Genomic DNA, 25,282 nt, shown 5'->3' with positions numbered 1-25,282 from the left:
GTGGGTGGTTTTCAACTGTGGTGGGTGTCTTAACTCCTCAAAACGTTTCTGGGCCATTGCGTTCACTGTTGCCCCTGTATCAATGACTAATCTATAACCAAACCTTTTCTGGTATGGCTCCTAGGATCTGGAATGCTTTGCCCAGTGAAAAAAGAATGAACCCTTCCTTTGCCTCATTCAAAAAATAAGTGAAAGCGATCCTCATGGCTAAATTCATGTGAACTCTATAACTGTTTAATGTATTGTATTCGTATGCTGTTTGTACGCTCCATTATCGACCTTTGGTCAGCTTAGTCTGTAAGATTATTAGCTTTGTATTACTTTTTTCACCTAGATCGTGTGATGTTATTTCGCTCTTTCCACATATGACTTGTAAAGCGCTCTGTTACTCTCAAGAGTCTTGTTCACGCTATATAAAACCTTCAAAATAAATAAATAAATAAAATAAAACTGTGACCAGGTTGTACCTCATTAGGATGCAGCACTAGGAGGGCTTACCTCGGTGATGAGCTGTGAGACTGCAGTGTATGTATCAGGTGGAGGCTTTCTTCCCCTTATCATCATCCATGTTTTAGGCTTCCTGGTCTTTCTAGGTCTGTAGATGCCCGTTCCCTTATGGTTGCCTTGTTATTCACTGGCATGGGTTGGTATGACCTATACTCCTTCACAAAATGTTTTTCTTTTTTTTTTTTTTTAGTTTTATTTAGCGCGAACTAGACCCGAGACATCTTGTATCGGAGCACTTTACATGAGCACCAGTTTCGTTACAGATGGACACATTCATTTTTGTTAGGCACAGGGAAATTACGTGATTTGCCCAGAATCACAGGATGTGGAGCATCGTTGCAGAGACTCAAACCCGGTTCCACAGCTTCGAGGTCGACTGCTCTAGCCATAAGGCTACATCCTCTCTGATTTGCTTTCCTACAGGCCACCCACTTCTTTCTCATAGCCCGGCAATCTCTTTAATGTAGCTCATGCTTCTACACCGCCCACAAGGTAGTTGGGACTTGTTGCTGATGTCCCCCTGCTTTCTCTCTGATTCCCTTCGCTACATAGTTTATGGGCTCAGTTTTAATGTTTTTTGAGGACTGCTTACATGTTTAATGCTTGGGAGTGTGACAGTTCTTTAAAGTGGTTTTAGTTGAAGATGCCTTCTAAGGATTTGCCCATCTCCTGCAGAATTTGATCTAACAACTTGGCTAATGCACTGCCCTGTATTATTTGTGAGCTCATTTCTTCTGACTCATGTCTGGAGTTGCACATACAAATGGATCAATGGCTGGGATGTTGGTCTTTGAAAGTGTGGTGCTTAAAGTCCTTGCCAATGTCTCAAGGCTTTAATGGTGTTTTGGGGTTCCTGGTTGTTGAAACTACTCTTGTGGTGCTTCCCCACTTTACTTTGCTACGTGTTTAAGTAGATAGCGGAGGTCTGTTGCTTAAGTAGATAAGTTTTATTAAGTACATTTCAGGCAGGTACAAGAGCTCAGCTGACAACCCAGCCATGTCTTCTTTCACTCGTCGTCCGCTTCAACTGGCCTCCCGTTCCATGTTCTATGGAACGCGAAGGCAACAAAGTGCACGAGGAAACTATACATAACACATCCCCATCCTGAAAGAAACAAAAAAACAAAGCAAAACATGGCATAAAACATAGCACATCCCCAACCTGAAAGTAAAAAATGTATTTTTTTTTTAACGGCAGCAGAACACAGTAAAGAGAGATGAAATACAATTGTAAAAATGAAAAATTGCAATGGAAAACTATCTGAAATGTAATCACTTAACCAAACAGGAGGTCTTTTCTCACGCCTGGAATGCCTAGAATCCAAAGAGGTTTCGTTCTGAAAAGAACCTTCTACAGATGTTTCCGAGCCAGGAGAGACAGGATCAGAGGAAACATTAACATTATTAACCTTAAACAAGATAGGATAAGTGTCATTGGAGCTATTACCAGAGTTTTCATAAGATAATAAATCATACAAATTGGATGTCTTTCCTGAAAATTCAACATCTGCTGAACATTGAGCAACTCTTTTAAGGTTCCAAACCTTTCCATCAGTAAGACGGACAGCTTTGTTCATAATTTCAGTAACGTGCCTAGGCTCAAAGAAACAACGGTCAACCTTAGATACCGTACCAGTTTTTTTTTTTACTCTAACCTATTGACCAATTGCAATGTCAGGGCTTTTGACGCCTTGCTTGGAATCATACCATTCTTTCCTTATAAACTGAAGAGCGTCAGCTCTTTCTCTTACAGAGTCTTCAGACCAATGTACGATATTGGATTTGAATAGCCAACCAAGGGTGAATTTGGTTCTGGGATTTCTACCACGCATAAGAACAAAAGGTGGATATCCAGTGGCCTCACAATTTGAAACCCTGTAAGCCCAAACCATTTTCAAAACTTGAGTTTCCCAATCACCATTTTTGGCAAACATCTGAATAGTGTTCCTAATAACCCTATTAAAGCTCTCAACCATACCATTGCTGTTTGGGTTGTACAACAATGTGGTCCTGTGTCTAATACCTAGTTTGTTGAAATATTCCTTGGCTTTGGTAGACATGAACTGCACACCGTTGTCATTTAACAGAAGAGAAGGAATACCTTCCATTATGAATGATTGATCAAGAAAATGAAGAACCGTATCAGTGTCAGCTTTGTCGACCATTTTAACAAAAGGCCGTCTTGAGAACATGTCCATTAATACCAAGATATATTTCTGTTCTTCACCGATGGGACCCATAATATCAATTTCAGTATGATCCCATGGTGAGTTAGGTTTGGACATTACACCTAAACAAGGTTTAAAAGTGACCAAGGACTTATCAGCAACTTTGCAGAGTTTACAATCCCGAACAAAAGCTTATATATTTCTATCCATCCCAAGCCACCAAAATGATTTTTTTTACAGTTTGCTTGGAACGAACAATGCTAAAATGGCTCTCATGACACAAAGCCATAATTTAAGTGTGCAAACCTTTAGGGGGAGTAACTCTCTCACCCCCAATATGTTTTCATCCTGAACACTAAGCTCAAACCTGACTTCCCAAAAAGGTTTTTAATAGTGATCTCTGCTCAATTTCTTTGGCCAAGAACTCTTAAGATGTAATTTAACTTGAGATAATACATAATTCTTTGAATATTCGTCAATCCATTTCTCTTTTAAAATGCCAGAATCTCACAAGTCATGTACATAAGCAACTTGAAAAGAGTTCCAAATATCATCCCTCACACTTATCAAGATGTTTGGGCATCCTGGAGAGAAAATCAGCAAACATTTTTTTTTTTCCAGGAAGATATTTCATTTTATAGCAATAGTTCTGGAGTCTGATTGCTAATCCGGCTACTCTTGCATAGGTATTTAAAGGGCCCTCAGTGGTTAAAACTTTAAGTAATGGTCTGTGATCGGTGCGCAATGTGAATTCTTTACCCCACACAAATGCACGGAAACGATCAACAGCCCAGACACAAGCTAAGGTTTCTTTTTCAATAACTGAGTACTTCTCTTCCGTGGGTGACAAGGATCTAGAAGCATAGGCTTCTACCCACAATAGGTTTGTTCATTTGATTATATGTCTTAAGTCCTTGGGGGCCATGTTCAACACCATTACAATCAACCTGGGCAAGAACAGCTCCTAATCCCTTGATACTCTCATCAATTGTAATTGTGGTAAGAGCATCAGGGTCAAAACTTTTCAAGGAAGCAACTTTAGTTATGCAATCCTTAATATCATTGAAGTCGTGCTCACATTCAGGAGACCAGTCAAATTTATTTTTGTTTTCTAAGATGCTCATGACGGAACGGTTCCGCCGCGCTGAAGGTGTTAATAGTTGCCTAATGTTGTACGTTCTAGATGCAAAATTTGGGATATACTTTGAACAAAACTCAGCAAGATCTATAAAAGATCTTACGTCGTCTTTGCAATTGGGAGCAGGAGCTCACTTTATAGCGTCAATGAGATTGGACTTTGGTCTGATACCATCATTATCAATAACTTGTCCCAAATATGTGACATGATTACTAGCAAACGTACATCTGGAAAATTCAATTGTCAAACCTTTGGATTCCAAAATAGATAAAACAGTATCTAAAATATTGTCATACTCCAATTTGCTTTTGCCAAAAACAAGAATGTCATCCTGAAAGAATTTAGTGTTTTTAATGTTAGAAAACAAATGATGCATTAGACGTTGAAAAACGGCAGCGGCAGACGCTAAGCCCAAAGGCATCCTTCTAAACTGGTAACAACCCTGAGGAGTAATAAAAGTGGTATATTTCCTACTGCTTTTTTAGAGGGGAATCTGGTGATATGCAGCAGATAAGTCGATGGTGGTAAACCACTTAGCGCCTTCTAATAATGCTAGCATTTCATTAATTTTAGGTAATGGAAATTGATCAACAACGTTTCCATTTAAATGGCGCAAAAAGACAACCTCAATTTTCCATTACTATGACGAAGGGAGAAACCCTTGATGCCGCTTCCACAGGTTCGATAATATCAGCTGAAACTAATCTCTCTAGTTCTGCAGCAACATCACTCCTCAAAGCAATCGCTTCTTACTTTGATTTTTTGGTGTGGCATTATCCTTAAGAATTATCTTATGCTCAAAATCATTTAATTTCCCAATATTCTTTTGAAACACGGAAGGAAACTTTACAAAAAAAGTTTTTCACCTTCTTTGGTGCCTTCATCCATAACAAGGACTTGTTCCACAGAGTTCGGGTCAAGAATTAAGTGCATATTTCTTTGGTCTTTCCATTCTAAAACTGATGGACCCTTTCTAGAAATGTATAATTTGTCATAGGAATGGCGATTATTGAATTCAAATTTGAACCAGCGAAAACCAACGATGTCTATTTTCTCGCCCCCGTAACCTTCAGGTTCTATATCGGAAGAAAATAGTTTGTGGCCCACCTTACCAACAAAGTGCTTGTTCCATACATCTTCATTGCAATAGAATGAGAGCCAGAATCAGCGAATATTTTGACAAGGACAGCCCCAATGTGAATTCAACATTCTGGTTTGTTATCAATAAGTAAACAACCATCTCTGATATTCAAAAGTAATTTATTTTTTAGAGCCGACAGAACAGTCTGCGACTTGCTCATCATTGCTACTAGTATCAGAATCAGACTCAACGTCATCCTGAACACATTTGACTGATTTTCATTCTCCTTCTGCACGCCTATGTAATGACCATAAATTCCACACACACCACATTTAGACTTCCTTGCAGGACAAGACTTGGCAAGAGCCAAATGCTCGTGACTGCTGCATTTAGGTGGTTCACAGTTAGTTCTAACCCTATTCCATCCTTCAGATTTAGGCTGGTTACTAAAGGATTTTTTGGAGTTGGAATTTATTTTGGCTACCGTTTCCTTAGAGATGTTTTTGTTCTTTAAAGCTTTAGCGCATCTACTTGCAGTCTGTCTTGCGGACAACGGCAAGAATATCATCCAGACAAGCGTCTCCATTCATCCACAAACGTTCATGAATAGCAGGATTATTGGCATGGATGACTACCTGCTCAGGCGCCAAATCATCCAACAGCCTATCATATGCAAAATCCGTAGCCAACTTTTTTTTAGCTCACTAACATAGTCATGCAATAAAATGTGTTTCTTGTGCTGAGCTGACATCTTGCCGTCCGAGTCCTCAGTCTCTATATAATTCAAAAAATATTCTTTCCATTCTTTCCATTTGAGAACTGCTTCAGAGCTGCCAGGCCAAATAGCTTGTGGAGGACTTAACGAAAAGGTTTGCTGACTCATGTTAAAAGACAGGAGCAAACAGATGGAGTTTAACACCTTGGCTGCTAGGTGTTTTCCCCCTCCTGTGCTGAAAATTACCATTTTGCTGGTGTCATGACGAGCTCAGCTAGTCATCAGCACAGCTCAACTGTGCATCATGACGAGCTGAGCTCGTCATGAGCATCGAAAGAGTTAAGGATATTTCCGTAGACACCAACAAAAGTGGAATTGTTCAGTGTGCAAAAATGAAATTGAACAGTTAGAGATACAAGATAGGACACTGTCCACTCTTCACCACTTCAGTTATAGGATGACGAAATGAACATGAATATGTAGGGAAGCAAAAAAAATAATATCACCTGATCAAATGTGTTAAAGTTGCTTCGCGTAAGAAAAACAGGGAAAAAAAACCTTTGAATGTTACTGCATGCCTCTCGGACGCTGCGCTGCCTTTGTTTATTTCTAGAGAGATGGAGTTGAGCGTCGCGCTTAACTCGCGCACACACACAGCAAGCTTCGAGGAGCACTCGTTCTCTTTCATTAGAAATATCGGCCTTCCCAAATTAAAATGACTGCTGCTCATCATGTGACGCACCACGTTTCATTCGAGAAACGTATGACACGTAACCACAATACTCTTGGAGTTCGCGTAGCATTGACAACAGCGTGAGCCGGTCTCCAGCAGTCTGCAGGAGCGCGTTGCTAGGCAGTAGCCACCGTTTGAACTCCGAGAGTTCTATTTTAAACGGTAAGGCCTAGAGTAGCTCAAATATTCTTAGAGTAGCTCAAATTGAAGTATAATGTTTAAAAATTGGTACTGATCACCGGTGGAGTCTTGTAGGGAAGCTCCGCTGAGTGAATTCGAAAGCTGAACTCCTTCAGAGTAAAATTTTAGGTGGTCCACGTCGACTCTGCCTGTGTTTTTGTATTTTTTTTTTTTTTTTTAAATGTCCGCATCCTTGGTTCTTTAGAAATCCCACTCGTCGCCAATTGTTAATCGGTTCCATGCTGGTGACTGAACCTCTCCCTCACGAGCCTCGGATGCGCTGTGCTGGTGACTGAACGCTTCCGTCCCGGCACGCCTGCGTGGCAGTGATTTCGCTGCTGCGCGGCGCGTTCTATTGAGCGGGCGGGCCGTGAAGGAACCGTTCCTTCACAAGCACATTGCGCCCGAGGCTCGTGACTGAGCGGTTCCGTCACGAGCATGGGAGCGCTGAGTGCCCCATCCCCCCTTGCGCTGCGGCAGAATTACCGCGCAGCGAAGGAGTTAAGTAGATGGTGGAGGTCTGTTGCTTAAGTAGATTAGCTTTATTAAGTAAATTGCAGGCAGATACAAGAGCTCAGCTGACAACCCAGCCGTGTATTCTTTCACTCGTCGTCCGCTTCAACTGGCCTTGCGTTCCATGTTCTGTGAAACGCGAAGGCAGCAAAGTGCACGAGGAGGCAGTACATAACATACGTCACCTCTGCTTCCTCTTAAGAGTTTCTCTCACTGTTCTGGGCACTTTCTAGCCATCAAAATCACTCTCTTCTCATCCAGGTGATCACTCCCAAACGTCAGCATTATTTCCTTTCCTCTGATGCCCCCTGGTGGCCGTTTTGTGGTACTGCATTTTTTGGTGCTAAGGATGCTCCTGCTGTCGGCCTGTGTACTGACCTATCTTGTTGACAGCGTTCGAGTGGCTGACCCACAGTAGCGCGTTGCTCCTTTCCTGACTTTGCCTGCAGTGCTCAGCGGAGTTTGCCACTTCTGGGTTCTTGTTCTGCAGGTCTCCTTCTTGCAGCCTTGGACACCGGGCTTCACTGTCGCTTCGATTCTCTGCATGCAGCATCTGGTGGAAAACAGCAGCGTTGCTACTCATTGGCGAATCAGCCTTTGCATCCCCGTTCCTTATGACCAGTTGTTTTTTTCTGGTGGCTGGACAAGGTCACAGATGTACAAATAATTAGGAGACCCAGTGTGCGCTTCAGAACCGAGGGGAAGTGCATGCACCAACACACCGCCTCGTCCAAACCTACTGTAGCCTATGGCCTTGTAGCGCCAATAGGGGTGGATGTGTTTGTGTTTTGCCAGTGGCTGTAGAGGTAGGCTGGATGAGTGTGTGTACGGGCGTAGGCTGGCGGCATTTGTGTTCTAACTAGGGAGAGGCTTGGGTTGTGTGTGCATTGTGGGGTGACGAAGGGAATGTGTGTGTGCAACTGGGGGAGTGGTCAAGTGTATGTGTGTGGTGCCTTGGGAGAGTATCTGGCGGATTTGGTGGTTGGGGATTCTCCTTGCACCGTGACCGGTGATCACAATACCGGCTACCACTCCCTCTCTGGGAATGAGGAGCACTTATGATGTTTAAGAGCCCTATGGTGAATTAAAGGGTGGTGAGGGTCAGAACGTGCAATATGTGAAAAAGTAATTAAAACAAATTTGAGAGCAGGTGTACAACTAGATACATGCTTGCCGGAGTCGAGATTAAGAACAAGGAATTATTTATTTTGATCTATCTCTGGCTTGCTCAACAGGCCTGGGAGAGAGATTCATGAGTGTGTGGCTTTACCCACTCACTAATGGTGCATCTGTTGTCCTACCGTACATTGTGAGAACAAGACCTGTAAGTGTCCAATTTTCATGAGCCGTGTTTTAAAAGGAAACCGTGTTTTTGTTACCTGCAATATATTAGTTCACGGACACTAGGAAAAATATAAAATTCTTTGAAACGCATGCCAGACATTCACATAGTGAACTAGATCTTGAAAGCGGCTGAATGCATTTTTACCAAACCAAGGCCACCATTTCATAAACGTTTGTGAACATTCTGTCAGTGGATTTCTGAGTCACACACAGAAGAATCTCATAGGAATCCCCATTTTATCAGCAACAAAACGTTTGAAGTGTTTGACTAACCAGCATAAAAGTTGGCAAGTGCTACAGAACTTTTGTTTCTCCAAGTTTGGTGCAGATTGTTCTGAGGCAAAGCTATGAATGGTGTTAAAATGTGATTGACAGGGAATCTTGGTGGCAACCTTAATTACAGATGTGCCCTGCAATGTGTATTTTTATGTATACTTGGGTGTTTCGGTGGAAAAGAGGCATTTCAAGGGTTTAAGCAAGACAGGAAATTGTTTGTTGGTGGTTGCGGATTGGAGGGGGGATGGGATGAGGACGGTTATTTAGGGATGAGGATGGAGTTACAATGCATCAGGGTTTTTCCTATCTCTGGACCAACCAAACGCTGCTCCAACTTAAGAAACAATTGAAGATGCACTTTTTTAAAGAACAAAACATTATAATGTAGTAACTGTACGCCTCCGCTTCGGGAATCCAGTTATCTCTTCTGTCTCTCTTTCCCCTTCAGTTTGCCATTGACTCATGATGCCAACATTTTACAAAAACAAAGTGGGAGAGTTTGAAAGAAAATCTGGGCAATGTGATTTCCCCATTCACTTCCATTGAACCAGAGCAATTTCAGCCAGGAGAATGCAAAAAAGAAGCTATTTTTTTTACTTAAAAAATAGGCAGTCTCCTGGCTGAATTAGGTCTGTTGGCATGTATGCTGACCCTTTGGTGCCCCGCTGCCTTTTGGCGAGGTTTGCAGTATATAAGTACTACATAACGAACATACACACTTTCTTAGCTCAGGGTCGATTCTTTAAAAGTTCCTCCTCATTTATTGCATTCTATATATATTTTATTTGTTCATAAAATCGGAGTGACTCTAAAAGCGACAGACGTCCTTTTTTGCACAGCTATGCATAGTAGTTCATGCACGTCAACTTTTTCGTTTTAAAATGTTGGCAATGTGCACACATCACAACTCTGCAGTGATCAACTACATTTCCCATGTTCTGGTCAGAACCTGCAGTTTAATGGCACCTTGTGCCACCCCCCACCCACCCACCCACCCACCCACACACACCTGTGCTGAATTTTAGTTTGTGGGATTTGAAGGCAGACATATTATAGGGAAAAGAAACAGTTGATGGACGAAATGCTCGACAATGCAAACATTCACCCCCGTTACAAGGATCTGGGCTAAATCCATCACTTTTTTTGCTCACCATTCCAGTTTGGACCCAGCCATATGCAAATCAGTCTTGACCCTGTGCCTTGTGCGAACAGTCCATCCCGAACTGCCAAGCCAGGTCTTCCCTGGACCGGTAATAAGCATCCTCGGACCTGTTTCAGGGCATCACCTTTCATCAGCCAGGCTAGCTTGAATCCAGTGGGGTAGTGAGCACGAGATCCATATCCCACATAGGGTGACATATCGAAAAGAAACAGTTGATGTTTCTCATTTGTCACCCCAAATGGGACTGGTATGCCCAGACATGGGTCCCGTGCTCTCCATGCCACTGGAGTCAAGCTATCCTGGCTGAAGAGGGGTGAAACCCTGAAACCGGTCCTAGGATGCTTGTTTCCAATCCAGGGAGGACCTCGTCGGGCTGGACTGTTTCCATTGGTCACAGGGTCAAGACTGATTTACATATGGCTGGGTTTAACTGGAATGGCATTGTGAGCAAAAAAATTATGGATTTAGGCCCAGTTCTCTGTATTGGGGTGAATGTATGACATTGTTCTGCATTCTGTCCATCAATTGTTGTTTTTGCATATTATAGGCAGCACATTCTTTTTGAATGACCTGCCCTTCTACCGCCCGTTTCCAATGAAGGTAAATACGATATCTCAATCAGTTGAGAACTTCAATGATCTTTCTCAAACTATGCCTCCACCAAACAGCGAAATCCTTTCAAAAGTAGTTTGGCCCACCATATCGAGCCAGTCCTTGGCATTCAAGGCACAAGAAAGGTAATCTTGCCTCCTCTACCTGGTTCTAGAGACAATCGCTTTTGTCTCCATTGATCATGTCAAATTGCACTATGTGGCCAACTCTAAAAATTAGGCCACCCACGAAGAGTCCTTGGTAGTTCCCTGAGCCCTCTCGCTACCATACAGGAAATCTCTCTGCAGCTGGTGAGCACCACCAAAGCTGTTAATGCCCATCGGTAGGTTGCAGTGTCTGCACTACAACCAATTCCTGCAAAAATGGTACACAGATGAAGTAACTTTGTATAACCCCCAAATGGATGCTAGAGAGCCTGCGTGAAGAAGGCCACACGGTAGTACAGCTCCACCAGCTGTGAGTTAACCACTTGGATGCTATGCTTCTTCTGGTGCTTCAATGTAATTTCCATTGAAATCAATGGAAACTCCATGACGAGTTACCCTTGTCATTAGCGCTGAAGGGGTTAAGTATCTGTCCAGTATCCTGCAATCCGGCTTCCCATAGCAGAAAAGCCAAGAAACTGGATGGTGATGTTCAGCAGCGTGCTCTGAGTGAAATTTGTAATCGGCAGCGCAGGGACTCCCAAACCTCAGACGCAGTGGGCCGAGGTACTCGGCCACGACTTAGAAGATGGCAGCTGCTGGTTTCGCTCTGCGGGACCCAGCATGTGAGCGATGATGGAGATCTGCACTCTAGAGACAGCCTGTGGCCGGTCAAATCTAAAGGCTCCTGCTCTCAGCTCTGAGGGTTCGTAGGATAAGGAGCAGATGACCCCAGCTGGGAGACGGCTCAAAGGGAAAGAGGCTGAGTTGTGGCCTGATGTAGAAGGCACGAACACCCACAGGTGACCGGGAGTAGCCCCTCGCTGAACTGGGCTGGGCAGGATCTGGTCTACAGTGCCGAAGTTGAGGGGGCCGGGCAGTGTCCACGAAGAGGATGAGACAGTGCAGAGGGGCCTGCGGCGAAGAGCAAAATCTGTGAAATAATGCAGGGGCTCCGGCAGCCAGATCGTGAACCAGAGATGGCCATAATGGCCTAGAAGAAATATGTGAGCAGCACCGTCTAGTGCGAAGCCACCATGGTGGGAGTAGGACCTGTTGCTGACCTCTGGCAGCTCAGAGAAGCAAATGAGCCAGCACGGTTTAAGTACGCTGCAGATGGAAGTGTGAGATTGCCTGTGTTACGCCTCGGCTGGAGCTGCCACTGTTAAGGTGCAAGGATCCCCCAGGAGAGGGAAGCATGGCGACATAACTAGAGATTGGTCCTCAGTCTCGATCCCTGACGAGGCCCAAGCAATGCCGCCCAAATTAACAGGCTGTGACCGGGGTCTGAGCAGGTAGCAAACAGAAAACACAGTGGAGCTGAGACTTCCCTGACTAGGGACGGTGGCCCATAGCCAGAACACTTGCTCCAGGGTACAGGCCTTTGGGGGATTGATTCATTCTTCCCCTCCAACCCCACCCCCCTCCCCATTATCCAGGTTGCTGTGTGCCCAGTGCGACACCTCTTATCTCTCCTAGATAACTGGAGCCTGCTTGGGCACTACAAGCACTAACCACCCTAAACTGCATGAAAACGGACAAGGTCAATGGCCCAAATGGGGGAAAAACAGATAAATCAGTTGGAGTCCAGAAAAAGCCAGAGGAGCTCACCTGAGACAGTGGTGGAATCAGACATGGAAAACTCAAACCAGAGAGCTAGGTCTATTGAAAGCACCCTGTTGGCAATGCAGTAAAGTCTGCTGTCTATAAACTGTAAAATTGACCGTCTGAACTTGTGAATGGACGACCTCGCTGCCCAGCTAGACCAACATGTGACAAGACTGACAGAAGCAGAACAGCAGCGCTCTAACACTGAAGAGACAGTGCAATCTATAAACAGTAAATGCCTCAAAATGGAAAAGGTAATTGAGATACATGAGGCAAAAAACGAAGATTTGGAGGCACGCTCCCAACGCGAAAACTTGTGTATCACAGGGATTCTGGAATCAACAAACACAGGGAAATTGGAGGTGTATGTTGAGCGCATGTTGGCCGACGTCTTCTGCACCGACACCCTGTCGCAACTTCTGGTGGTAAAACGGGCTCATATATTCCTGACGCTGCCGCTCCCACCCCGGGAGGCTCTTCCAAGGCCCATAATAAGCAAGCTCTTAAATTAGAAAGACCTCAACATGGTGTTGCGACTGGTAAGTGAAAAATTGACTTCAATTAGCAAGGGAATGTCGAGTCCTTTTGCCCAGACTTTCCAGTGACTGTACTGACTGCACGGAAAGATTACTTACCGTTAAAGAAAAAGCTACAAGAAATGGAGATTGCATACGCTATGCTATATCCAGCAAGACTAAGGCTTGATCATCAAGGCAAAATGAAGGTTTTCCAAACACCCCAAGCAGCGATGGACAAAATTAATAAACCTAGTCCATAGTGTAAAAGGTGTGGAATGACTGACCTGGATTTCCTGCACTTAGCATTTAATTGTGGCTTGGTCCTTGAGTTATGGCTACAGGTGGTGTGAGACCTGCATTCCACGATGTCCGAGTCAGTGGACTGCACTTTTCAGAAGTGCTCCTGGGTCTGGATAACAAGATGAAGCCTCAAGGGCACAGACTTGTAGCGGTGGTACTTTTATTAGCCAAAATGGGGTGGCCATGCACTGGGGACAACGCTCATCACCCAAACATAAACTATGGCTGTTGGATATGTTATATTGTAGAGACCCCCTGGACAAATATGCAGGGCATCTGCCAGATTCCTCGCACCCCAGAGACATGAGACCCTCTTTTTTTTTTTTTAATTTTTTTATTTATTTATACGTATTGCAATCACTACCATTGTTACAGGGTTAGCCTAGATGAGTAGTAGACGCTTATACATTGCTGTTTACATAACTTAACAGCTCACTTATTGGAATACCCTGATGTTCTCACCAGTGACCTGTAAATTGTTGACTAGTGATGTAATGTACTGTGAGTGTGGAATAGGATAATTATATAACATGAATATATAGTGTGTAACACATATGAAAATGCTGATTGCAAGGTCATTCTTTTCTTTTTGTGAAAAAGTTGAAATCAAATTTAAAAATACCAAAAACTTTGCATAAACCATTTAATACATATGGTTTTCTGACCGCTTCCTACATATTTTTTTCATAGTCTTCTTTTTTTTAATGTGCTTTTCTTCTCTTTTTACAGGCTGGTCCAGTAATACGAGTTAGAATTCCTAAGGATAAAGACGGCAAAACAAAGAATTTTGCATTTGTGAACTTTAAACATGAAGAGTCTGTCCCTTATGCTATGAACCTGCTCCTTGGTACCAAACTTTTTGGAAGAACGCTCAAAGTTCAATTTAGATCAGGTATTAATTGCTAAACATAAGCATGCTGTTATCGGAGTAACCCTGGCATAAATGGAGTGCACTTTCATCTGATGCTCTTTTTGTTCATGGTTTTTCTTGCAGACTTCCCATATTTTGTTGTATTTTGTATATTTTTAGGTTCTCTTTTAATTGTTTTACCATTTTCTTGTTTTTGTGGTTTTGCTGCATTTGCCACATATTCCATCTTTTGCATAATCGGAAAATTATTAACAAAATAAATAGTTTGTAGCTCAAATAGAACAAACTTTACCAAAGAAGCATTGACAAATGTTGCAGCTGTAGTGAAAGGCCCTACGCAAAGGTTGGCTGGTTATCTTTCAAAAGTTTATTGCTGTATTTGGGTGGTGAAGTAGTACTAATGAGGTGAAAGGCCATGTTAACATGGGTAAAGATGAAAGAATAATGAAGGAATGGTATCACTAAATATGTCTTATTATGCTGCAAAAGTTAGCTCTTTTTTTGGCTGCATAATTTAGTCGTGGTGGGGGGCGAGAGTGCTGTATCACGGTGGGGAGTGGCTGGACTTGGGTAGGGAATGGCAAATTGAGGCTTTGGAAGTCCTAGTTGGAGGCTATTTAACGTGAGAGAACGCAGAGAGCAGACCCAGTAGTTGCATAAAGGCTTTAGGACATCTGAGAAGTTTCTCTGGTTTCTGGCTAGATGATTTGGCAGGGCACCATAGACAAATATTCAGAAATTCAACCTTGAAGCACCCTGTCTATAATACATGTCTTTATATCGTGCTGTTTTGTTATCAGAAGGCAATGTAGGCCTTTTAAGATCGAGATTTGGTATAGAGACCTGAGAATAGGCAGAGCAAGATGGTCTTGCGCTGTTTGACAGTATTTTTTTTCTTAAGGCAATTGTAAGTTAAATGCATTACATGCATAACAAGAAACGCTGTATTGCAATTTTGTGTGTAAGTTGACATTAAGGAAAGACACACTGTAATGGCAGGAAATTATTTTGGTGGTTGTAGCCTTGGGGGAGAAGGGGGGCGAGGCCGGATTAAGGGGGCAAAGGAGAGGTCATGGACCCAGTTTCCCACCTTTATAGGTTTCGCTAGAGCCAGTGCATGCGCTGATCTGGCGAGCCATTTAATAAGCAGGTTTTTAAAGTGTTGCCAAAGGCAGCCACCAGCTTACTCTTGCGCAAACAAGCGCATGCGCCTCGCTCCGCCTCTACAATTTTCTGTTGCTTGTTTAACTTGCAGCACGAGGCGTGCGCGCTTGTCTTTTACGGTTTTACTTTTGCCGGCGCGCATGCGCATCACTTGCTTATTTTTTTCTTTTTTCTTTTTTTTCTTTCAGCGCACACACACACACAACACCAAGGCTTTTTTTCTCCCAGGCTCCGGGTTGGAAAGGACAGCTCATCCGGGGCTGAATGTTACCGCTCTGAGGAGGCATTGCCACAGGTCCGTGTTCTCTGATAGCTGAGGTCAGACCTCACAAGTTCACACTCCATTCAGCAGTATCTCTAGCCACCTCGGGGGCATATGGACTCGCCCAGCCTTCTTCTGGCCAATAACGTACGGTCTGCTTTTTTGTTTTTTTTAGTTCTCGATCTGCCAATGCGCTTGCGTATTGCAGCTGTCGAGACATATAGAGGTGCAACAGGAAAGCTTACCAAGAGGGCTTTGGCAGGCGGATTACGCACAGTGCATGTGTTCCGTGCTCGCGCTTGCCATTTGCTCCCCGAGCCTCAGCATCACACTTCATAGCAATCCCTTCCGCTCAGAGAGCTTTGGCAGGCGGATTACGCACAGTGCATGTGTTCCGTGCGCGCGCTTGCCATTTGCTCCCCGAGCCTCGGCATCACACTTCAAAGCAATCCCTTCCGCTCCCCCGCCAGGTGTCCTTATCTCCTCAGACACTCACTTACCATCTATGCGTGTCTCCCCAGCTCCTCAGTGCCACATGTCCTCAGCGCCTCACACTGCCTTTCAATATGTCCTGTGCGCCTCACGCTATCCGGCTCCTCGTGTCCATGCGGCCCCTCGGTGCCTATCCGTGTGCCGCCGGTTCCTCAGTGTGTGTCCACGCGACCCATGGCTTCCATTATTGTACTCCCCTCCCTGTGCACTGTGTTGTTCTTGGTCGTGTGCTTCTCTCAACACCTTTCCATGTTGCTTTTGTGTATACGGCCTGATCTTTCTTGCCAGTGTGCGCGCTTCTCCTCGCCTGCTCCACGCTGCTCTCATGTTGCCTCTTCTACACCCCCCCCCCCCCCACACACACACACACACGTCATCTTGAAGAAGTGCACATGTGAGGTGCTGGCGGCCACGTTATAGTTTTTATTTTATTTTAAATTCTTTATCTATGAGCCTGTATAAACCACTGGCAATGGGTTACCTCGAAAGACCTAATGGCTTCGCCATTGTTTTTTTTCTCCATTATCCTTAGGTGGTTGCGTGATATACAGTACCGTGTGATCTGGTTTGCCTAGCCAACGGCTGCTCATGGCTTGTTTTTGAGGTTTTGCATACTTGAATATTGACAACAGATAAAGTTCTCTAAACTCATTTCCATGCCTGCTGTGCACTGCTGGCTGCTCAGCCAGAGTTGTATTTGTGTTCAGTCCATATCCTGTGCGTACAGGATATGGACTGAACATGGCAATAGGACGCCTATTGCCATGTTAGCGTCCTATTGAAGTAAGGGTTCAGCGTGAAAACATAATGACAAAAAATCTATTTTCCAGAGTGTCCATCAAAGTAGCAGCTTTCAAGTAAATACATAGTCATCAAGAAAATGGATATGTGTACTTAATTTGTTAAAACAGTCAAACTCAACTCTGTTAATAGTAAGATTAGGTGGACTTTGATCTTTTTGTAGAAAGGTAGTTAATTAAGAAACTGATTTTGTTGAACCGTTTTAAAGGTTCCGTTTTTGAAAAGATAATTTTTGCATTATGTTTTCATGTTCTACTCAGTGGGTTCCACACTCCTGTCCTAATATCAAGCGTCTGTTAACCACAAATGATGAGGTCTCCTCGGCTGTATTCATGAACACTCATCCAGCGTTTGTATGTCTTGCCTACCAGGCAGTGCTAGGTGTCTGGGGATGAAGACCTCTCTCTTACACACGCTCTCTCTTACACACGCTCTCTCTTACACACGCTCTCTCTTACACACGCTCTCTCTTACACACGCTCTCTCTTACACACGCTCTCTCTTACACACGCTCTCTCTTACACACGCTCTCTCTTACACACGCTCTCTCTTACACACGCTCTCTCTTACACACGCTCTCTCTTACACACGCTCTCCCTTACACACGCTCTCCCTTACACACGCTCTCCCTTACACACGCTCTCCCTTACACACGCTCTCCCTTACACACGCTCTCCCTTACACACGCTCTCCCTTACACACGCTCTCCCTTACACACGCTCTCCCTTACACACGCTCTCCCTTACACACGCTCTCCCTTACACACGCTCTCTTACACACGCTCTCTCTTACCCAGAACAGCCTTCTACCGCCACCACCCTATCCACTACTCTAGTGCCCACACTCTACCCTCCAACTCCACCCTCAAAATCCACCATCCAAGTACTACTCCGCCCTCCAACTCCACACCATTGTTGTTTTGTAATATCGATACATGTAAGTCCTATAAATACAACCCATATTGCATTACAAATGCTATAGGTGTCACATTTGCAAAAGTTATAACTATTTGCGTTGTAAATGACAAAGCAATTAATTTCACAACAAAACATTAAAATAAAATTGGTAATTTACAATAGCAATAGCTCAAACGTTCCGAATGAGAAACATATATTACTTTGCATTTTAACTCCCTGTTAACTTCTGCTGATCTGATGCTCACTTTCACCACAATTCTATTCTCTTCTCCTGTGCTGATCTGCTGCTCTCAAAAACCCGCCTCCTTCTTTAACTCTATTCTTTTCTCTTGTGCTAATCTGCTGTTCTCTTCCAACCGCCTCCTTCTTTAACTCCCTGTTCTCTTCTCTTGTGCTGATCTGCTACTCTTCTACCCGCCTCCTTCTTTAATTCCCTGTTCTCTTCTCCTCTACTGATCTGCTGTTTTTCGACACCGCCTCCTTCTGTAACTCCCTGCTCTCTTCTCCTGTGCTGATTTGCTATTCTATTCCCCCTCGCTCTCTCGCCCCTCGCTCTCTCGCCCCTCGCTCTCTCGCCCCTCGCTCTCTCGCCCCTCGCTCTCTCGCCCCTTCGCACAACACTGCATAACTCGTCGCCACCATTCAACAACTGGTTCAAATATGTTCTCTCAATGTTTCAAGCTTTATTACAAATGTCACAAAAAGATGTTATTTCCCTTCTGTTCTTGGATTTTCATCACAATAAAATACACTGAATATACTCTTCACACAAGTTATTTACAAATGTTTAAGCTATTGCCATTATAAATTACAATAACAAGTATTAATTATTTTAAAAAATTTAAAAGCCATTGTTATTTGTAATATCAATACTTGTAAGTCACGTAAATACAACACATATTGCATTACAAATGCTACAGGTGTCACATTTGCGAAAGTTAAAGCTATTGGCATTGTAAATGACAAAGCTATTAATTTCGCTATTTTCAAAACCAACACATAAATACAAAATGTGTCATTTACAATACCAATAGCTCAAACTTTCCAAATGCGAGACCTATTGCATTGAAAATGCTCGTCTTTCCTATACTCTTAGTAGGACAGGATTCCCTCGCTCAAACACTCGCGGGCAGTAGTCCTTCCATGGTGACTAGAGGTTTGCTTGAATTTCGTTTTAAGGCCTGTCTGACTTGACTTATGGCTTTAGGTGTTTACTTGCGCGGTGTCGCTCGAGACATTCTCTGATTCCGGTTATCCCTTGTGCCCCCCTTCCCTACTGGACGCACCTCCTCGTATATAGGTGCTCGACTTGTGCTTGGTGTTCAGTTTGGTTCCGAGTGCGGCGCTGGTGTGATCACCCTTTACCCTAGGCAGCCCTACATACACCGCACGTCACTTTGAAGCTCGGTTCTTACTTTCCCCGGGAGTCGCCGGTGTACCTTCTGGGCTGGTTTTAGGTGGTCTGGTTGGATTTTGGCATGTTCGGTCTGATTTTGCAAAATTTCAAGCCAGTGTTGCAGTAGTCCAAGCATTCCAGCAGCAGGCCCCTTCCTTACCACTGACTTGTCTGCTTGACACTGTATCTTTTAATTCTTCCGACACAGAACCTGCACAAGGACAACTTGCATGCAGATTTCTAGCTTCCCTGAAATGCGGCAGTGAATGGAAAAATTCCACTTTGTCTATTGAGCACGAGTGGTAGAAATACATGACAATTTAGCAAATATAGTTTAGTAGAGAAAAATTAAGTTGAAAAGTCTTAGAAAAGCATGAATATGAGCACTTCTGTTACGCCCTAAAATACGTTCGATGCATAAACCAGTACCAGGTTAACATGCATCCAGACCTGTGTACCGTATATAATTATCAAACATCTAAACAAGCATTGGCATAGCCATTAGGTCTCGCCAATGGGACCTGCTGCATAAGCAAATACTTATAAGGTCCCAAAGTCGAGACCTATTGGCTATGCCAATGCTTGTTGAAGTTGATTTCACCTTGTTTACCCCAGCCTAACTTAAATTATTTGTTAAGAAGCAAATGAGCAAGAAGGTAATGGTAGATTTCAAGGCCCATACTTGAGTAACATTGGGTTGAAGGTCTTCTGTGTTTAGGCAATATGGTAGCTATGAGACATGGCTGTTGGGGTTAATATAGGTATTGAATAGTGTGATCTGTGCACGGGGACCAGGTATTTTTATCTTGGACCATCAAGGTTTGGGGAGCTCTGAGCAACATAGTACATGTTTGAGTGAGGGCTAGATTGTCCACTCAGCTGTTCTTAAGCTGTAAAAGGAACCAAATCGCAGAGGGATATAACTTAATTCTTGATGTCTTACATTTATGAATATCCCCTGATAGATGGATCCCATACTCAAATGTTTTAAGTCTGTTTTGGGGCCTCGACCAAATTATTCATGTGGTTTACAATTTTAACAGAACTATTGGGAACTTGTATATGGTGTATTAAAAACACAATAGATATGTAAACATTAGTTCCAAGATTATTTTTTTTTTTGTTACCGATTCATTAAATTGACCAAACTACTTTTTTAACACTATCCATTAATGCCCACAGCAGCCTTTGAAGTAATACGGTGTCCCGTAGTACGGTGCCTTTATTCAGGTGCACCTGAATAAAGGCTTCATTACTGGGATGAACAAGAGCATGATGTGATGGTCTAAGTCGACTCTTGGCTTTTTGGATTCTCTTTATCGTAATGTCTACGTTTGATAATATACATACTAGTAGGAAGTGGATAGACAGTAGAGGTCATTTGTGTTCCTGTGAACAGAGATATCCCTCAGATCTTGGATCCCTCTTAAGTTTTAACAAGTATTCTCAAAACCAATAGATCTCATATATGTGACTTACTGGCTTTGTCAATGGTTTTTAGCCCCGCTGACCTTATACTTATGCTATGTTTTCAGACCACGATTTTAGAAGGGGTTTATTTTCAAGGGAATTACTTATTCTGTAAAACCGACCTGTTTATGGCTCATAAGTGCACTTTTCATGCATAGTCAGTTTTAAAACCTGTTCCTTTATTAATTACTGACATGTTTTTTATTCAAGGTATACTGGGTGACGTATAGTTGGTTTTTAAAAATGCCAAAAGATAAAAACATCAACGTTGCAAAGGTAAACATTTAAAAATCCTAAGCCTACATTAACTCCTTGTGACATTGCAACTACACCTGCAATAGGGCATTTAGCCAAAAAAAAGACACCATGCTTCAAACAAGACTATTAACATAGACAACTGCTGAGACTACAAAACCAGTGAAGGTAAAAATAATGATCTGACAGAACAGTCAAGTGGCCTGGCTAAGAGGAGGCTAGCAGAGCATGTCCTACCCAAGACTGTGCAGTGTAAATGCATTTGTCTATGGAAGTAAAGAATGAACGTGCATGCTGCATTTTGAAAGTGAATGTGGTGAACATAAGGAAAAGAAAGCAATTCTGAAAAAGCAAGACCGCATGAGTGCTGTGATGGTCATATATTTGCGTATATTTGCGCTTGTATCTATTTGGATGTTTCCTGAAAATGCACAAGTCTAAGTATGCAGAAACTTGCAAGTTGGTTTTGTCTGGAAATGCTCAAATGTGAATGTGCCTGTATATGTATGCCCGCTTGTGCACTGGAGTATTTTTAAGCCATTCCTTTGAGGGCATTGATAGACAGCGCAATGCTTGGCAGAGATGGGCTCAGCAGATGAGGGCACTCCCCTAGATATACCATAACAGCCCCTTTTTCAGGTCGAGTCTGGGCAGCGCTCTGTGAGGCATGCTATATTGGAGTATGGACATGAAGCTCTGCCCACTTTTTGCTCATATTTTTCATTGGCTTGTGTCATTGTCCGCCTTGTCTTCATTTGTAACCTCTAATGAGGACTGGCCCTTTTACTTCTGTTGTTACACAGTATGTCTTATTTAGTCTATAAGTACTATTTTCTTTGAGTTTCTCCTGCTGCAAGCATGACCTGCTTTCCTGCAACATTCAGTGCGACATGCACTCTTTCACTTTCCAAGCAGCCCCGGACAATGGCGGCGCTCCTTTGACATGAAAAAGGTCTCGCGTTTACAAGAGTTACAGCTATTGCCATTGTAAATGACAATGGCTTTTATTTATATGTTAATTATCAAAACGTATAAATAAAAGGCATTGTCATTTACAATGCTAGTAGCTTAAACTCTCGCAAATGCGAGACCTATTGCATTGCAAATGCTTATTTAGGTCTCCCGTGGGCAGCGATTGCTCGGTCTATGCGAGACATGCTATATTCAGGATATGGGCTTTAAAAGCTCCACCCATATTCAAGGACTCCCCCTTTTACATGTGTTGTTACTCAGAGCTTGTGAACACTATTTCTTTCTATTAGTAGGAGCACTACAGATCAGTGCTTGTGATTTACAGAGCTCTGTTGTAAACAGGGATGTCAAGCTTGCTCTTATCTAGCCACATTTGCTGTGCTTTTAAAGACTAAGGTCTGTTTTGGTTGCCGCTTCCTCCACATCTCTCCTGCTTTTGAAATGCTTGGCCTGGCGTCAGGGTCCCTGCCGTCCGATGGCTGCTGCCGCCTCCCTCTCGGAGCTCAACAAACATTTACAATGCAATAGGTCTCACATTTGCAAGAGTTTGAGGTATTGGCAGAGATTTCACCGGTTTTAGAGCGATTTAGGGTTTTCATTAGCTGAGATGGGGCGGAGGTGTGGGGGCATTGGAGGTGGGTGGGCAGAGGGGGGCTTCCTACTTCAGTGAATAGTGTGGCTAGTTAAAGATGACATTATTTGGGTTGATGGGGGGGTTAATTTATTTAGGGAGGATGATGGTAGAGTTTTCACAGGGATGCTGCCCTCTACCACTTTCAGTACGAACAGAGCATGTTTGATATGAAAAGAAATTACTGTTGTTGGAATCTGCATTTTTTAAATAAACTAGTTAGTTTATTTTAACTGGTAAATGTATTTTAATGTTTACATTGTCGGCTTCTTTTTAGAACATTTATTTTAGAATGGATGATTCATTTAGTTGGGGCCCAAGAAGCTGAAAATATTTTCATTAATTACTTTTTACATTTTTTATTTTCTTTTTTTATTGTCAAAAAGGGCACACCAAGACGCACTTTGTCAAAACGTGGCAAAGCAGGAAGCATTAATAATAACAATAATACATACATATATTCCAAATCATTCCAAGTCCTAACAGAAACCGGTTTAAAATATGTGACCTTGCTGCCAATGGGCCCTGTTCCAATAAGTAACTACAGTTAGTCTGATACTCCTAAGCGTCTTCGAGACAGCCCTATATGGAGTCACATTTTTTTCAGGGAGCGAATTCCTCTTGCTATAGCCAGGACCTTCTCCCTTTCAAAAGTTTCTCACAATTGCCCACCATTCAGCTACTTAGGGAGGTTTAGATGAAATCCAGGCCCTGGCTATAGCAAGTCCAGCTGCCATCAGCATTATTGAACTAATTAATCTATGACCATGACTATCCTCTTTGTAGCCCAGCATGATTTCAGCTATCGTTTGAGGATATTCAACCCCTAATCTAAGCTTCATGGCATGGGTTATCTTCTGCCAGAATATTTCCAAGTCAGAACAAGTAGCAAACATTGTGCACAATGTTAGCAGAACCCCCCCCCCCCCCCCCCCCCCCCTCATCTCGAGCTCATCTAGCAAAATCCTATTTGGGGTATGATATAATGCACAAATCGCGCAGAACTGCTGCAGTCTTAGAGTCTTAGAGTGTATTGAATGGTATATAGCCCCAAACGCAGTCTTGATTGCTTCAGAGGTGACATTTATCCCCAGAGTCTCACTCCATCTTGCTGCTAGCTTTTCGCAGCCGTTCACTATAAACCGGCATAAGCATTGGTACATCATGCTAATTGCCGATTATCCGATTCTGCCGATGCAGGCATTCCCATACCGCAGAGCTCTATACAGTTAGTAGTGCATGGTGTCTCATAAAATCCCTGAGCTGGAGGTATTTAAAGAACAACTGACAAGGAAAGCAAATGTAAGTTGCAGGCTTTCAAGTGACAGAAAGCCATTATGGTCATACAACTGGCCCAGATGATCAATGCCATACCTTGCCCACCGCCTACTAGCCGTGTTCTAAATAGCGGATTACCCCATAAGGGGTGATTATCATGTAAAAGAGAGAGAGAACACCTGCCAACAATTCCCTGCCATATGTGTATGCTATCCATGATGGCCTTAAAACGGACACGTTTAAAATAGTTAGGGTCACTGACTCTATATAAAAAATTCAGCTGTCAGGCCCCAAGACCAGCCGACTGCCAGAAATCTTATTTTTCCAGATTCAAAAGCTACGGAGGCGCCCCACAAACACTGCCCACTAGTGCATTTTAGAATCGTGGAGGTCTAGCCCACCCTAGTTATATATTGCAGTTTCCTTAGCCCTATTGCCTGTCGTGATTTTTGGTGGACCCCTAAATAAAACTGCTCAAAACGCTTTCTAATTTACTGTAGAAAGTGTTGGGGACACGCAATGGGATTGACCGGAATAGATATAAAAATGTGTGTAGTATCTTCATTTTTTTTTATAATATTGCACCTCCGAAATATACTAATTGAAAGCTTATGCCAGATTTTCAGTTGCTTGGTTCCAGCAGAGTATCGTAATTTAATGCAGGTATGCGTTCAGTCTTTGGAGAGCTGCATACCCCTAAGTAGGTAGCAGACAAGAAGACACCTGAGAGAGGTCGTTGAGGCTGGCAATTAAGAAGCACTTGCGTCTTCTTGACGTTCACGCTGTAACAAGAAAAGAGGACAAATTTGGTTGCTTCAGTTTCAATAGCCTTTATTTCAGATGCTGGATCAATAGTAAAGACTGCTATGTCAAAAGCATAAGCGTTGACTTTCAACTGGCGCTGCCCTATAGTCAAAGGGGATATCTATGCATTAGTCTGCAACACCCTAATGAATGGCTCAATGTATAGCGCAAAAAGAAGAGGAAAAAGAGGGCAACTTTGTCTGGTGCCGCACCGAATTGGAAGTGGAGAGGTTTGCTAGCTGGCATAACACAACTTAGACTGAGGTCTGCTATACAAAGCTTGTATCCATTTGCAGTATCTTCCTCTTAGTCCAAATGATGAAAGTGTTGCCCATAAATAATCCCAAGCCACCCAGTCGAAAGCCTTTTCGGCATCTTATCAAGACCCTGCCCAAACTCAGCACTGACTTCCCAGCTAGGTCAAAGGCCCCCACCACTGTGTTGACTTGAGCTGTGGTATCTCTGCCCTGTATAAAAACAATGCTGCTGGTCAGAAACTAAGCCGGGCATCATGGGAGCCAACCTGGTGGCCATGATTTTAGCGAAGATCTTGACATCTATGTTTATGAAGGATAGCTGCCGGTAAGAGCTGCACTCTTCAGATGGTTTGTCCCTTTTCTAGAAAAAGACTACGTTTGTAATATTCCAAGACTCAGGAACCAGGCCCCTTGATCCTATAAGTTGAATAACCTCTCCCGGTAGAGGAACCAAAACACTCTTGCAGGCTTCGTAGAACTCTGCTGGGATTGAGTCTTCCCTGGTCGCTTTCCCCGATGGTAACCAAAGTTTTGTTTCACCGATTTCCTCATAAGTGATTTCTTGTTTCAACAAGACCGAGTTCTCACTCCAGAATGGCAGCTTAATCCCCATTAAATATTCCTTAAGTCCTGCCTCGTCTAGCATCACCTTTTGTGTATAAAGTTTCTGGTAGAAGATGTAGAATTGCTCGACTATTGCTTGCTGATGCTTGT

At 43.2% G+C, this 25,282-nt stretch overlaps 1 protein-coding gene across 1 annotated transcript in view; it reads left to right on the top strand.

Moving 5' to 3' along the window:
* RBM7 (RNA binding motif protein 7) overlaps nt 1-25,282 on the top strand; it is a 147,584-nt gene that overhangs the window by 4,123 nt on the left and 118,179 nt on the right. The window contains exon 2 of the mRNA XM_086951280.1: nt 13,728-13,890. Coding sequence (XP_086807406.1) covers nt 13,728-13,890 — 163 coding nt within the window. The remainder of the gene's footprint in view (nt 1-13,727; nt 13,891-25,282) is intronic.

The sequence above is a fragment of the Lissotriton vulgaris genome, unplaced genomic scaffold, assembly GCF_964263255.1.
Source record: "Lissotriton vulgaris unplaced genomic scaffold, aLisVul1.2 SCAFFOLD_345, whole genome shotgun sequence".
Taxonomy (NCBI): Eukaryota; Metazoa; Chordata; class Amphibia; order Caudata; family Salamandridae; genus Lissotriton; species Lissotriton vulgaris.
This window is presented reverse-complemented; position numbering and strand designations above follow the sequence as displayed.